Source organism: Pocillopora verrucosa, chromosome 12 (genome assembly GCF_036669915.1).
Source record: "Pocillopora verrucosa isolate sample1 chromosome 12, ASM3666991v2, whole genome shotgun sequence".
In the NCBI taxonomy this organism is placed as follows: domain Eukaryota; kingdom Metazoa; phylum Cnidaria; class Anthozoa; order Scleractinia; family Pocilloporidae; genus Pocillopora; species Pocillopora verrucosa.
Window position 1 is genome coordinate 4,448,911 of NC_089323.1, and position 16,710 is coordinate 4,465,620.

The following is a 16,710-nucleotide window of genomic DNA, read 5'->3' on the forward strand; positions in this document are numbered from 1 at the left end:
TACAAACCATTTTTAATAAAGCAGCGGTAGGTACTCAAGAGCGCGTAATAGCAACTTTTGCACTCGATTGTCATGAATTGAGAGAGTGTTTTCTCATAAGACCACCTGTGTTTACACGGCCTATGATAGAGTCACGTAATATTCATGAATATTCAAATTCGGCAAGAAAAGTGCTTTTAAAATTAACAGTAAAGAAACGGGTTTAAAGTCACATTAAAGAAACTAAAACATTCGCTATGCCCCTGATTATGATGAAATTCGATAATCGGTTTCAAACTCAAAGATATGACAATTTCCAAATTACCTATGGAAAAAACAGTACATGCCAACGTTAAAATAGGTCTAACCCTATGCATAGCAGATTGCTTGTCTGATTGTCTGCTTTACTGCTCGTCTCACTTCACTTATCTTCCAGCAGAAAAGGAACGGGTTTAAAGTAGAGTTAAAGAACATTAAGACAATTGCCATTCCGTAGATTAAGAAGAAATTCGAAAATCTCTTTGCACTAAGAAAGATTACAATTCTCACTGTAAATTGTGGCACATAACAGACAATTAAAGCTAACTGCACCCACAGCGCATTGTAGACTGCCTTTCTGTATCGCGCCATGTTCAGTGCATTTGGTCGGCTCGGCTGTTGTTGAGCATGATCTTGTATTTGAGCTCGATGATGACTGAGAGCGCGGAAAATCTTTGCGTACGAGGCGGCTGAGATTACCAAGCAAGATGATATACTTATAAGGGTGTTCCAAAAGGTTATACGATAATTCAGATGAGAGGATAAACCAGCGACTAGACATACAACCCAAAAGATAGCTAGAATGATGTACGTACGCCTTAAAGTTACAATCTCTTTGTATCTCAGTCCCAACAACATGGCAAGAAGTCGGTCAACGCTTATGGCCGCCATTGTAAACAGAGAAACTCCACACAAAGTAAAGCCTGTTATGTAGCTTGCCTCCCTCGCGTATCGACAAAGACTCCAATGTTCGTGAACCAAGGACATCCAATAAGTAGCATAGAGAGGATGGGTAACGACACCAACCAAAAGATCAGTTGTTGCCAGACAGCGATACAAGAGTTTGGATGGCGGATGGAGAGAAGATTCCTTGTGAAGGGCAACAAGGATAAGAGAATTTCCAAGAGTTGCTGTGATGGAGAGGAGAATGTTGACTGCCGAGAATGAAATGGACTGTTGTTTAAACTCACCTACCCAAACCGGACTGCATACCAATCTTTCAAATGCTGTCGTCTGTGTTCCACTTCCCGTTATATTTGTTGTCGCCATCATCCTGCAGTCGTTTCCACTCTTTTGCAGTTTATCCTTAGTTACAACGAGGAATAATTCGTCTTTACAGCACCCTCCCAGTCAAGATCAGTTTAACCTTAGTTTCTGAATAACAACTGCAAATAATTAAAATTCATCACTAGCGTCTGACTATGTAAAATGCCCGAAAGCTGTGCGGCCAGTTTTTCTGCGCGAATTTGAATTAGTGATAAGAGGAAAATAAAGCTGTATTTGTGATAGGTTAATTTCACAATATAACAGAGAAAAAGCGGAAGCTGGATTTAAATATTTTTCAAAAAAATACTCTGCCGGAAACTCTCCAAGTCAACATGCCCTAGCCTTTAAACGAAAACATTTTATGTTCTCAAAATTAGCTTGTGTGAGGTTAAAACAAGAACGTGTGGATGTTATACATAATATGCATGCATTTCCATATATGTTTGATTGATATTGCATACGTTTGATTGTTGTCTATAGAAATGAAATGATCAATTTCTTTGATTTTCTTTTTACATTAGATAGGGTAAGAAAAAGCCGTAGGTGGATAAAATTGTACTTTCATCGCAAAGATATCTTAAATATAAAATTCACGCAATATCGCTCTCAGATCTGTTGTTCATTTCAGTCCCTTTACGTTGGTGTCATTTTGATCATAACATAATTTTCAGCCAGTAATGAGTTTTTGTCTACGTTGCTATGGCTTTTATAAGCTCTTTGACAAGAGCTTTAACGTGTTTGACATCTGACAAGTGGCATTCCTGGGGCAATCTCCATTGAGAGCCTTTTTACTGGGGAAAACAATTGAAAATGGCACGATGGGTTTCTCGTCCGACTTCATATTCATGTTAAAATCTTTGGTTTAAACCGTTTTTCATTTGATAAAATGATAGACACATTGGGTTGATAAAACACCAAAACTCTTTCAGGGTTTACAGTTTATAAGGTGTGGCTTAGAAAAAAATCAAATTTGTTTCAAATGCTTGAAGTGTGATTCTGTCTACAATGTCAGAGAAAAGGAACAATAAAAAAAGGCTTCACCTCCTATAGATCATAGTTTTACTTCATCTCACTAGGGTTTTAAGTAACAACCTACTGCAGGAGTTTGATTCAAATATCTTCAAACGAATTAGTTTTATTGACTGTAAGCCAAGAAACCCTAGCCTTAAAACGAATATATTTTGCGTTTTCGAACTAGGTTTTTGCAGGATTAGAAGATAAAAGGATGCATCTTGGTCATGGTTGTTGCATATGTCTGCTTCGGTTGTTTTTTGGGTGATATCTTCTCTGTTAGATTAACGTGGAATGTCAGTTTCGTATTTAAGGCGTATGTGTGATAGGACTCCGAATTGATGTTGAAATTTTTCGAAGCTCAAGCACTTCCTCAGTGTTATACTATAAGTAAATATAGTTCGGTAGGCTGTAGCCTTTTACTGAAAGCCTAACCGTTTAAATAAGGCAGTGTGGTTGCCTTGTCTCCCGCACAAAGTTTGGATTCTACATTGAGGGGTTTTGTATTATCGGCAAAAATTTCTGTCCCCTGATTTCGATACTTCTTTAGAGATGTTTATCTCGATTTTGAGCATAATTTCTTTATTTCTTTCTTTCTTTATTTTTTTTTACGTGTAAAGAAGTGTCTTGACTTACAAGTTCCTTAATGTGAATATTCCTAATGAAAATATCTAAAGGCAACTTTCTTCGTTGGTTGTTCTTTATTTCCCTGGAAACATGACATCAAATCATAGCCTGTATCTATCTATGCCTACGTTTCCCATTACATTTATCCCTAGTATCAGACCCCATAGATTCAAAGCACACATCGTTGTAGGCTCTAAATAGGAGATGATGATTCTGCAAAATTAGTCTTTTTATATCTTCCATTCAAAACAGGAAAAAGTGGGCACTCAGGGGCCAGTGTCACTGTTAAATTTGTACAAAGAACTCTGCAAAAAGAAATCGAAGCCTTAAAAATGGCCTCATAGATAAAAAGAAAAAATACTCTATTCCACAAGGAAAGTTCGAATTAATGTTTTCCTCTCTGCTTTTTTTGTTGTTATTTTGGTAAAGCAATGTTCAAGAATATATCACAGTCTCTGGAAAGATTATTTATGTAACAGAAGCCAGCAGGATATTTAAAACACGCAACCTTTCCTATAGAGGACATCTCGAAATGTCGTCAGCGGAGTCATTCCAAACGAATTGTGGATAAAACATTTTATTTTTGTATCAGCTGTTACTGAATCGGAATAGAGGAAATGAGACATTAGGTTAGAGAAACACCCAGAGAATCCATTTAAAAAAATTGAAATTGAAAAACTAATTTATCATGTTTAATTCCAAGCTAGTAAACAATAATGCCATTTACCCTTTAGAATAGGAAGGATGTGGAACGACATTCCAGATTCCAGCAGGGCACGTGTCACACATAAAGCCAGTTATGGCTTCGTTAACCTCAGAGTCTCTGTTGTTCAGTGTTAGAGAATGGGGGCAAGGAATTCTTAGCCTAAAGCTTAATTTCATACAGGGACTCAAAATTTTTCTTTGTTCCACGTTTGCGACAAGAACCTTAATCTTTATCTACAAGTAAATCTACATGGAGTATTTCAAACACTTTTGAGTGTAGTTCTTTATTCTTGGTATTTGGAAAATTACCATTTAACTGATACGCCTTCGATCTTTAATCTGGCTGCGATTAGAATTTAAGTTACGACGTCTCTTCTTTTCGGGAAAATGTGGAACAGAATATATTGGGAGAATTATTCGCTGTTTGAATGTAGTCAACGGCTATAGAGGGCGACTCCACACTGTTTTCCTCGCTTTCATGCAACGTCGCTTGAACAGCCAATAGGAATCGCAAAGATTCTTGAGCGCCCTTTTGCTAATTCCGAAAATAAAAAGGTGCTTTTTTGAGCTGCCGCTGGTTTCCAAAAAAAAAAATCGAGTGGTAGAAAGTTCCCACAAGACAATTGAAAACCTACTACCTAGTAACTGCTTACATTAAGCCCCGTCACGTGTGACCATGATCACGATCGATCCGTCTTTTCGGAAAAATTCCTTTTTACGTTTATACCAAAGACGACCACAAACGCGGCTGGAAACTAGGTCCAGTGAAATTTCGTAGAAAGTGCTTGTTTAGCCAATTTTTTTTGCGATCTTTACACGAGTTATCACCTTATTTTTGTTTTGTTTTGTTTTTTGTTTCTTGTTTTGTTTTGTTTTTTTTTTGTTTTTCCGTTTTTGTTTTTAGTTTTAGTTTTACCGAGCCGAGATGAATCGCGGAACGTTTAAAAAAACACTTGACTTATCAGCGCTTAAGTTGCAGTACACCCAAAAGTAATTGCTTTTATTATTCAGATGACTTTTATAAATGGTAATTGATATGAATAGTGATATGGTCTCCATATAAAAGTAAAAAAATAATATATCCTTTTGCAGCGCTTCTCGAGTAGTTCTCAGCCTGGGCGGGCTCAGGCCAGGTAGAACTTGCCTTTGATACTGTACAAGAACTAAAAAACATCGATGAAATTAAAGATTCCAATGCCTTCATAAAGGCCAAAAAATTGGACTTAAGCTATTGGAACAGCCCTTAAGAAGACAGTATTACTGTCGCCCTCCCCTTCCTATTAGAAAAAAGAATATACCAATTAGCTTTTTTTAAAGTTTGATTTCATTTGCGTGCATTCTAGCTTTTAAAATGGTGAGCAGTGGGTCAAACTCTCTCGCTACGAGCCTCGGCGTGAAGAAGAGTGTCGATGAACTCCAGGTCAATATGGACTCTTTCCTCTTAGTTGATTTTGACTTTGATTTTTCCTCACAGACATATGTCCAGTAAGCAGTTGCAAAATTTAAGCACCGAATAATTCGACAGAATCCCGGAATCTCAAAATATGTATAAGCAACCCGTCTTTTTGCACAGGTGGATCCAAATTGCTTGATAAAATTTTGCCATCAAAATAAGCCTAAAATTTACTGGATTTTTGCAGATGGATATTGGTATTGACAGGAATTCATTCAGCGCTCTTATATTTTAACTCAGTTTGCATATTCTCCATACTGTTCTCCATGAATTTCTTAAAGTACAGATAAGGAAACTGAATATTAACTGCAGCCGTAAAATGGTCAATCAGTCAAAGACGTTATGGCTGATGGCACTAAGGTTTCTCTTTGACACTCAACTTTCGTGAGATTTTCAATAGCTTTCGAAATATATTTCATTAAATGACTTTGACCTCAACCTTTCATGATGATGTGAGCCCTTGGCTTGGTTATCAGGATGGAAAAAATTCTGATGGTCTATCATGGTTTATTTTCTATCTGCATCATACCATCTAGCTAGAAGGGTTGTGTTCCGCTTTGCAAGCTGTCTGTTTTTGTCAAACATGGAGCCGACATTCTTCTTTCCATTGTTGTAGCTTTCGACACTCTCGTGTTCCTCTGTCCAAGAGTCTGCTCTGGAAGTGAGTGTGATCGTTTGAAGCCTAGAGCTCCTTCGGTGTCCATAGGCTCCACGGTGCAACGGTTCCGCCTTGCACAATGCCCTTTGGGATCTATTCGCTCGATTTCCTGTGTCTTCTCGAATCCTATTATTTGTAGCAGAGCTTTCCTGTAACGTTTGTTTCTGTAGAAATAGAGGAAGGGATTCGCGAGAGAGTTTATTTGAACCACAATATATACCCATCGTAAGGCCGAATACGTGCGAAAAACTGGTGAGTATGATGCCGAGGTCATGAGTACTAGTATCGGAACACTACAGATGAAAGCGGCTATTAACAGCAGAAATGCAGTGAACGCAAGTTTCCTTTCCCTTTTTGCTTTAATCAGAGCACTCAATTGGCTGATTTGACATCTGTTTTGTCTCCGTAGAACGATATAAATCATGCCATAAAAATATAACAACGGTAACGTTTCAGTGAGATAGCTGAGGTTAATCGCAAGATCCACCACAAGTAGAACCTCGGGAGGAATTTTACCCAAAACTAATGCTTGATGTAAGGCCATGTATGTAACACTCTCCATCCAGACGATTAGAGTATACTTCTTCATCCGTCCTTTTGTGACTAACGCTTTGTACTCTGTCCATTTAACTATCGCCACATACCTCTCCCAAGCTATCAGCAATAAATGACGATAGGAGATAGTATATAAAGTGATCAGTACAGAGACACCAATTTCACTCAACAGATAAATAGTGCTATGTGATACAGTTCCTTGAAGAATCAGGGCATCCACAGTGATTGAAAGAGGCATAGAAACTGCTCCAACTAAAAGATCAGTCACGGCCAAATTAGTAATCAGAATATTGGAGTTTTTCTGTAGCTCTCTTACTTTCTTGATTGCTAAGATCACCAAAATGTTTAGAAATATGATCCATGGACAAGCAACGGCTGTTGCACCAATGGTGAGTTGAAGCGAAAGTGTTCGCTTTAAGTCCCATCTAAATTGCGTTGTGCCTGGGCCAAATAACAATGATTTGGAGGAGTTTTTAAATGCATCCCCAAAGTTACTTACATTCATTTTGTTAAACTCCAGTTTTATCACCGTGTGTTTTACATTCAGACTTGTAGACTGATATCCGTGAAAATAATCTATTGCGTAGAAAATGGAAGGCCTGCTATGAGAAATAACTGCTGTTACCCCTTTAGTTGCATAAGTTACCTTTTGTGTTTCATTGAAAAGGCAGTTTCTAATTCCCAAGAGAAACCCATGTTCATCACAAGACTGACTAAAAGCTGTGCGCCCCGTGATTGGTCATGGAATATAATTCGTCAGAACAAACGTGCGTAGGTTGAAACCATTTTCTTTATCAATAATTTGCCGATACTGCGCTCAATTTTGGACTTTTTAAATTACTAATACTTGTTTTTGCATTAATTTTTAGGAGGTGAACAGTCCGAAACTGAAAAGAAAATTAATATGAAGCATAATACAAACATCAGTGTCGCAGCAGCCTCTGAATAGGCAGCCGCTTACTTTCCTTAACGAAATTTGATGTTACCATAATCTCTCTATCCATTTCTGAATTAAAATTAAAAAAAAAAAAAAAAAAAAAAAAAGGACGCTTGAATCTGTTTGCTAAGCACCATCTGGTGTCAATTTTTTCTGTCCTTTTTTCTCATCTGAACATCTAGTTGTAAAGTGGAGTCGCTCAGATTCAGGGAGAAGTAAGTTTTGGACATGACATGAATATCTGTTGAATAGTCAAAAACTCTGTCGGCAGCTGATTATTTAAACAATAGAATTGCACACCGATTATATTCCATTTAAATTAGTAATTGACTACACACGCATCAAAGTTATAATATGGCCGGTGACATCAAAAAAGACAGTCTACAGTTAAGGATTATGGTGCTGAAATTCGAATTTGGTTGAGAAATAATTTCCTAAAATTTGATTCCCTTTTGAGAATTCCAATTCACTGTTTTCCAGCACAATTATCCGTATTTAGAAGTGGAGATAACATTATTTAATAAGTAGTTTTCTCGAGCGGAAGGATATCAATAAAATTTGAATACCTTGTGATGAAAATTCAGGTACGGTAATGGAGATCAAGGCCGTCAATAAAGAAATTGTCGAAACAAATCAAAAAATACGAATTTTTTTTTTTTTTGGCTGCCATATTTTTAATTAATTAGGAATAAACCTTAGAAAACCAAACGTCTGAGATCTCCACCATAATATAATCAAGACTAAATAATCATCCAATCGACAGTGGTTGAGCGTGTCATGTACTCTTATCGACAACGATATTCGTCATCATGTGGATTCATGAGGCGCAGCGTTTTTGAAACGTTTCTTTTGGTCAAGTTCGTAGACATATTAGAGAAGAGTTGTGTCTCGTGCTCCGAACTTTTATTTCTTGTTCGTAACGATGGAAGGTACTCTTCAAATGTGAAAAGTTCGCTTCAATGGTCTGCGTGGCTTGTTGAAGGACTAAATGTAATAAATTTCCTAAAAGTAATAAAGTCCTAAATGGAATAACATTTGGATCTAAATGTAATAAAGTCCTAGATGTAATAGACTTTGGTCCTAAATGTAATAAAGTCGTAAATGTAACAACATTTAGTCCTCTAGTGCAATCGTTTAACTCCGCCAGTGCATTGTTGTTATAGCGGAGATCCATATTGAGATGTTGAAGTGACAGCTGTTGCACAAAAACATCCTCCGACCAGTATTCATGTCACATTGCAGGCTCGCTGATATCAATCAGCGTATTTTTATTTGTTAAACTTAAGTCGAAAAGCATTGGCTGCAAACCGTTATACTGATGAACAATTGGCGTCAAAAGATAGCTGGCAAAACAATGAGTAAGCTGACCAATACCTCTCCATATATCACTGGCTCAGACTCTTAAGTACAATAGATTTTGGCAAAATGTGATAACGTAAGTCATAAATGAAATTTCAAACTTGGACAAAGGAGTCCTCCGACTTGTGGGTCGGACAATTTGCAGGCTTGGGTAAAAAGTTTTTGAATCAGGGATATTGCACTTCTAGCCCTCTAAGGCTTCACTACACCTCGGTTATCAGTTCATGTACCGTATAATTATAGGTGCAAACTGTTGAGCTTCCTTTTTTCATTTATTTATTCATCTATTCATTTTCTCCCCTCACGACTGAGAGAAGAGATGAAGACAAAAAATGAAATAAAAACTTGAGATCGACTGTGGAGTATATGTTCTCTCTTGACCAAGCTTATTCGGTCAAGATGGCTGGATATTAACCTCGTTCTTTTTCTGCGTTTTTATGGACCGAGATGAAGTTCGGTAAGTAAATATTTTTGCTGAGTTATTATTTGATTGCAAAACATTACAGTGGTCAAAATTAAAGTTGTTATTTATATGACAGGTGATTGCATTCAATTTGTCTCTCGATTCCTCTTTTTCAGTTGTTTGCCAAAAAGAGATTATGCGACAATTTATCCTGCCGTTTTACACTGAAAGGTCTCAACATAGAACAAAGGGTGGAAATGTTACTCAAAAGATCATGAATATTTCAAATATTCACCCGACTTCAGACATTTTGTGTGCAAATTATCTCTGATTTTCAGGCGGAATTTTGCTACTGAACAATGTTGATTGTCTTACTTACTTGTTTATCAAATTGGTAAACGACATTTTGGATATGACATCCTATAACAGGGACAAATTTATACTCTCTGTTACCATTGTTTCAAAAGAAATAATGAAAACATCATTTTACCCTCACCAAAAGCTATTGACAGATGACGAAGTGCTTATGGCAATGCTGTGATCTCTCACATACGAAAGGCAGACTGAAAAATAAAAAGGTTGCAGCACAGATGTCAATCGGTCAGGAAATAATTTGAAGACTTCCTTTGGATGAAGCTATGGTCACCAACACCATGTTCTCTTAGCAAAGCTTTTGATTTATTTTTGATTTAGTCTTTTTTTTTTTTTTTTTTTTTTTTTTTTAATGTACTAGCCTTTTTTTTTATTTTTTTTTCTACAATAAGGTTTTGCGACTTCGAAAAATATTCAATCATTTCATAGGCGCAAGCACAAAGTTATATTAATATTTTTATGTTGTTTGATACTGTTTGCTTAATAAACCTTTAAGTAAGGTTAGTTAGTTTATTTTTTCGAGTCATTATTTGATTGCAAAATATTACCATGGGAAAAGTTAAAGTTGTTTTGTATACGACAGGTGATTGCATTCATTTTGTCTCTCGATTCCTTTTTCGTAATAAGTGGCTCCACTACTGACTCGAAGAAGATATATGTGGGTAGTCTCTTGCATTCTGCATCACAGCCCTTTATTTATTTATTTATTTTTTTTGACAGCTTATCGAGTGATAAAAAAGCCTGCGTGAGGCGTTCAGCCAGTAAAACGAAGTGCACAATAAACGGCGCGATAGTCAGGGCGGACCGAAAAAAGAGTGAGGCTTGAGTCGACTCAGGTAAAGAACGGAGTTCACCCGACCCTACCCGAACCAAAAGTCCCCTGTTTTATTACTCCACTGCTGATATTGTGCCGTGTACCATTTCGCTCCGTTTTTGTTTTTTTTTGTTTTTTACTAAATGAACGCCTGGAAAAGACTAGTAATAACAAAAGCAGCTAAATATGAGCTCTGTATTTAGAGATATGCTTAACAGCCTGGAACATTCTACATCGTTTCGTTAAATTTTATTTAAAGATCAGTTTCAGCTTGGCTTGTCTGACTTAGCTTAAGACTCAGCAAGACTAAGTAAATAAGCGAACCCTTTTAGAATCTTCTGGAGCATTTTAGATATCCAGAAATCGCGGTCGGAAATCATTTCGATTGATAAATAATTTTAAACTTTTAAACATCACTGATCAAATTTATTTGATTGTTATTTTATCTACGAGATATACCTTCATTTATGACATTTATGGCAACGTTAACTTTTTCATATTATTTACTCATCAAAAATTTGCATACAACCTCTACTCGTTCCGTGCGGATATTCACAACAGCCCTGAGGACGAAATGAAAGCGTTAAAGGACACCACATAAAAGAGATTACACTGTACTAGTTTTTAGTCCAAAGTCTTATTCCTTCCATTATACTTATTCCCTTTTTTTCAAAATTTGAAAGACATAAATCATTTTTGATCATCAGATGAAATTCAAGCGCAGAAATGATCCTTTCTGTGTTGATATGTCATACAAACCTTTTATAATTAAGAGCAGTCGAAGGTACTCAAGAGCGCGTGTCAGCAGCTTTTGTACTCTGTTGTCATGAAATGAGAGAATATTTTCTCATAAGACCAGCTTTGTGTACACGGTCTGTGATAGAGTTACGTATTCTCCTTAAATATTCGAGTTTGGTAATAAGAATGCTTTTAAAATTGACAGCAAAGAAACGCGTTCAATTTAAAGTCGAATTAAAGAAAACTAAAACATTCGCCATGCCCCTGATTATGATGAGCTTTCGATAATCGGATTATCTTAAAGATATCAAAACTTCCCAACAAGTTAGAGAGGAAACAGCACATGCCAACATTAAAAGGTCAACCCTTTGCATAGCAGATTGCTTGCCTGATTGTCAGCTTTACTGCTCGTTTCCCCTCACTTATCTTCCAGCAGTAAAGAAACGGGTTTAAAGTAGAGTTAAAAAACACTAAGACATTTTCCATTCCCAGGAATATGAACAAATTCAAAAATCGTTTTGTACTAAGAAAGATCACAATTTTTATCATAAAAAGTGGTACATAACAGACAACTAAAGCTAACTGCACCCACAGTGCATTGTACACTGCCTTTCTGTATCGCGCCATGTTCAGTGCATTTGGTTGGCTCGGTTGTTGTTGAACATGATCTTGTATTTGAGCCTGATGATGACCGAGAGCGCGGAAAATCTTTGTGTAAGAGGCGATTGAGATCATCAGGAAAGATGGTGTAGCTATAAAGCTGCACCAAAAGGCTATACGGTAATTTAGATGAAAGAATAAACTAGTGACTAAACATACAACCCAAACGATAGCTAAAATGATATACGTGCGCCTCAACGTTACAATCTCTTTGTACCTCATCCCAACATCATCGCGAGAAGTCGGTCCACGCTTATAGCCGTCAAAGTCGACAAAGATACTGAACATAATGCATAGTCTGATATGTAGACTGCGGCCCTTGCGTACCGACAAAGGCTCCAGTGTTCGTGAACCATCCAAAAAGTAGCATAAAGAGGCTGGGTAAAAAGACAAACCAGCAGGGGGAATTTTTGTACTCCACATGGTCTCATCGATTCACGTTTTTCGAAAAAATTGGAACGATATAGAAACAGCTACTTGATATTTATTTCAAAATACCTATTAATGTCTAACTTTTAGGCTGAGCTGGCTTTTAGTTCAAGAACCACAGTAGCAGATTCAGCTGGTGTTTTCACGAATGCAGTGCTCTCTGTTCTGATTTTCGTGGGAATCATTGGAAACTCAATGGTCTGTAGTGTCATACTAAAACATCGAGGTATGAGGTGGGCATAAACCGTGAACCAAAATCAATGTTTTATTTACTTCTAAATGAAACGTTTGTTTATGATGTTCCAGCTCTTTCTAACATCATTAGACCTATGGTCAACTTACAGAAGACAAAAGAGTCAATTGCTTTTGATTTATTTCTTCACCTCCTCAGAGTTTCCATCAACTATCTTTTTGTGGACTTGGCTATGGCAGATATCACGTTTCCTACGTTTATCGCCCCGCAGTACATCTTGAGTCAGACGTTCACCCATCCTGGCGGAGTTACTGGTAAAGTTTTATGCAAGTTGTTAACTGGTGGGAACCCTCCGCGTGAATAGGAGCGGTATCTTCCGTGTTTACTTCGGTAAATATTTCGATCGAACGTTACTATGAAGTGATGTATCCTCTCAGCAACAAAGGAAATCTGTCTAAATGCAAACTCGTGGTAAGTGACGTGCTGAGGAAGAACGCTTTTAAACTCTTTACAGTAGTCAATCAACTCAGTTAGTAATACTAAATTACCCCATTATACTCTCTCATTGACGCAACACGAAAGTTTTTTAGAAACTTACTCCCTTTAGACATATGTTCACTCATCAGTAACCTGAGCATATTCGGATATTTTACTAGGGCCGCGAATATTAATATTAACATGATTATCAAAATTTAATTTTTCAGTTCTCTGTTTCTGATTTTCGTTAAGTTAAAGCCGATCAAACTAATCGTGTTCTCGTTTGAGTTGGAATAACATTTATGACTGTCCTTCATCAGTGCGCTTTAAAGAAACAAAAAACAAACAATCAAACAAACAGAAAAGAAAAAAAACAAAACAAAACAAAACAAAACAAAAACATTTTTTCGAAGAATGTACAGGTTTCTGCTTTTTAGTGAACGGAAGTCCAATTATTAAAAAAAAACAACCAGTCTTGACCTTATCATTACTTTGTAAGCTTTATTGTTCTTCTTAAGTTTGCGGAAAATAATCTTCCATTAGTTAGTTCATCTTTGTAATAATCTGAGGGTATCGCGAGTAAAATTTCCCTGACATGTTTGCAAGAAGCAGGTGTTCTATCGTTGGAAAACTATTTCCCACGGTTTAAGTCATAAGTGTTTTCAATAGAGTCGATTGGTGTATGACACTGAAAATTAAAAATAATTCATATCCACTTCTTTTGTAAATGTTTTTGATGTCCTTGCTATTATCATTGAAATTAAAAAAGGAAAAAAAAAGGCGTTGAATAACTTTATTTTGTTGATTCTATGCAGATGGTTTAGTTTATTCATACAGAATTCAAATTTTGAGCGGAAAGGTGTGATCTGGTTTTGATAATTGTTTTAATACAGCGTACTATTTTAAACACAGAAATTTCAATAATAAGGCAATTCTATGGCTTAAAAGTTAATGCAATACCTTTGTTTCGCGCCTTTTTTAATTTTTTTTTTGTCCCATAGAAGTGAACCGGGCAATATCGCACTGTAATCCTTGTTTGTCACATGTTTACACTAAATGCTTTTCATATGTCTACATAAAACAACACTTTGTAATTAAGTCTCAATTTCATGCGAAAATGATTATAACTTCTCGATATTTCAACTCAAATAGAGTCAATTTCTTGGGCTCCTCTTGTTATGTTGACTTTTCCTTAAGCTTAAAAAAATAAGTGTAGGAGTCGTATGCCTTTTTTTTTTTTTTTCGATAACAGGATGGTCATGGAGTTTGAATCAACTCATGTAGTGATCACTACCGTCCTCTTACTACTTGTCGATATTGACATCGCCGACAATATACTTGTTTGTTTCATTATCAAAAGGAATCTTCAAGCGAGGTATGTGCAGGATGTGAAATCATGAAACAAGTTCATTTACTCCTAAATTTTAGAAATAAAGGTTGAGAGGTCGTCTCTCGCACAGTTCCGTACATGTACTTTCGTTTCATTAAGAATTAAAACTCTCGTATGTATAGCTTTTTGAACACGCTCTTTTGCTTTAAAGAATCACCATCAATTACCTGCCTGTGAACCTGGTTTTCTCCAATATTCTGTTCGCAACCTTCATTACACCAAAGGTTATCGTCAGCCTCAATCTAAGGAAGTGAAATGGAGTAGCAGGTTTAGTCCTTTGTAAACTGCTGACCGGAGGGAAGCTGGCTTGGATTCCCGGAATTAATTTAGTTGTTACTTTGGTGGCGATCTCCTTTGAGAGATATTTCACAGTGGTTTATCCGCTTGACTGAAATAGAAAACAATCTACACAATGTGGTTTAAGCCTAATGCCAACAATCCATTAAACTGTCAACAGCAAGTAATTTCTTATTGCATATTTCTGTTTTTTTGCTTTTTTTTTTTTTTTTTTTGTTTTTGTTTTTTTTTCACGCATAGTGCATACCTTATATTAAGCTTTTCCGCTAGCAGAGCCTTGGCAAGAGAATAGTTCCCCTCAGCTTTTAGTCATGTTTTACACAAGGAAACTTTTTTTACCAAACGTAGATACCTCACTTTTTTCATCTGAGGGTAGACAGAAATAAGCAAAGAAATTAAAGAGGAAGAATCGTTGGTAAACGTTCAGCTTGAAAGTAAATCTACTTAATCTTGCGTAGTTTGTGAAGAAGTGCTTGGTAAAGCTTTTCAGTCAAAAGACAAGTTAAAGGGGAAAAAAAACAAAAACAAAAACAAAAACAAAAAAAACAAAAACAAAAACAAAAACAAAAACAAAAACAAAAAAGATACTCCCCTCTAGTCATTTTCCATCTTCTTATTTTCTCAACTTTAAGGCAAAATTTTTGACAGAAAATGAAACCTTGAAGGAATTATAGAGAATATTGTTGTTTTCCTTTTAATGGCCAAGCGTAATTAATGACTGGAATGCTTATTTCTTTTCTTTATTTCCAGAGTGTGCTGAGGATTCGAAAACCGGCACCATTTTGACGAATGCCATAGCATTGCTAAAGGTAAAAGGAACAGTGTATCGACATAAGATCGATCATAAGTTAGATACGGTCAACTTAAAAACAAATTATTTTGCAGTTGTTTTACTCATTTGTAAGCTAGTCCGTATTCTTTTGGTTCAGGCTTGTAAGCGATCGTTACTCCCCAAATTAAACGGTTGAAGCTCTTTTTTGCGTCAATCTCACACCACATTCGTCCTCTTCTTGTTTGTTATAAACTGAATGGAGCGAGTTGATTATTTGACAACTAGAGAAGTGCTTCTTCTCTTCCTTTAGCTTCTTTCCATTACTTTACTCCTTATCTTATTTCATTGTCTGCTGTTACTGCTGAGCTGTATCGGATGACATCGCGGGCCTCCAGCACCTTAGTTAAGTGCAAAAACTTCAAGCATCCTTTTCTTGTTAACTGTCTCAATTGTTTTCTTATGTAAATAAAAAAAAAACAATTAGGTACGTAGTACGTAAATGTTTCTGCTGTTACCGTCACATGGTGTGGAAACTAAACCTTGTAAAGGATCACAAGATCTTTTTAACATTAATTCTAGGTTCACAGCTTTGGCAAAATTTTAAAATTAATAACTAGTTGTCCTTCCTTGATGATTTTTTAGCAATAATGTTCCAATATTTTTTTTTTCTGGGAGCACATTTGATGGTGTGAAATGGAAAATAGAAGGTCCCAATAACAGGAAAATTAAGAGAATTTAGCAAACGAAACTCACTGAGGTAGATTGCCACTACAAGCCTACTACAATGGTTTTATCGATAGACATATTTGTGAAGATTAAGCTTACTAACTTGCAGCATTTTTTCATCAGTAATTCGCAATATTTCCTCGATGAATGTAAAAAAATTCGATTGGAACGCGACGCAAGTTGTTAACTGACTTGATATTCACAGCTTGAACACAAATTTTTAAGGTTACTTCCCACCTTCGCGGTGTCCTTCGGGAAAAGTTCGCAAGCGCACTAGTTTCAGTAACATCCTAGCAAACTGTATATCAGAATAAACCTTAATGGCTGCAGTCTACGATGAAAATATAATTTAAGCAACTCTTCTTTTAAGGAAGTGTCAGGAGGCAGTAAGGCGTGAAACAAGCGAGGGTTCTTCTGTTGAATTTATCGGATGAATTTATTGGATGCCGCAGCACGAGCAAAATGGCTGACAGTCTTATTTACAAGGCATCAATAAATTAAAGTATATCAGGCTTTTTCGATATACTTCTTGGTTGCCTAGATACCGGCATCTAAATTTGGAGTAGCTAAAAATATGCGTAAATGGACGCCACGGGAAAAATATTTCAAATATCAAAATTTCCTAACACACTTTCATTTGTCACTATTTCTGGAATGTTTAGACGCAATTTTACGAAAATCGGAGAAATCTATATACCCTATAAATTCATTTGAAGTGGTTGTATTCCACCCAAGATCAAACAAGATATTTTAGCTCATAAAGGTTCACAAACAACTCGCGCCACGCCAGGAGATTATCTCGCCTCCTGAAACCGCAAACGAATGGGAGAACATGCAGGACCTTCTGGCG

General features: G+C 36.5%; 2 protein-coding genes across 2 annotated transcripts; both read right to left on the reverse strand.

The window, feature by feature from the left end:
• Nucleotides 1–348: 348 nt before the first annotated feature.
• Nucleotides 349–1,290, reverse strand: LOC131793503 (melanocortin receptor 5-like). Its single transcript, XM_059110919.2, has one exon. The coding sequence runs from the start codon at nucleotides 1,288–1,290 to the stop codon at nucleotides 349–351; it is 942 nt and encodes a 313-aa protein (XP_058966902.2).
• A 4,326-nt stretch (nucleotides 1,291–5,616) lies between these two features.
• LOC131793464 (5-hydroxytryptamine receptor 1D-like) lies at nucleotides 5,617–6,798 on the reverse strand. Its single transcript, XM_059110879.2, has one exon. The coding sequence runs from the start codon at nucleotides 6,796–6,798 to the stop codon at nucleotides 5,617–5,619; it is 1,182 nt and encodes a 393-aa protein (XP_058966862.2).
• Nucleotides 6,799–16,710: the final 9,912 nt, after the last annotated feature.

What these genes read in the sequence shown, in the direction of transcription:
- LOC131793503 (XM_059110919.2), bottom strand. Translation starts at nt 1,290, where the DNA reads ATGATGGCGACAACAAATATAACGGGAAGTGGAACACAGACGACAGCA.
- LOC131793464 (XM_059110879.2), bottom strand. Translation starts at nt 6,798, where the DNA reads ATGAATGTAAGTAACTTTGGGGATGCATTTAAAAACTCCTCCAAATCA.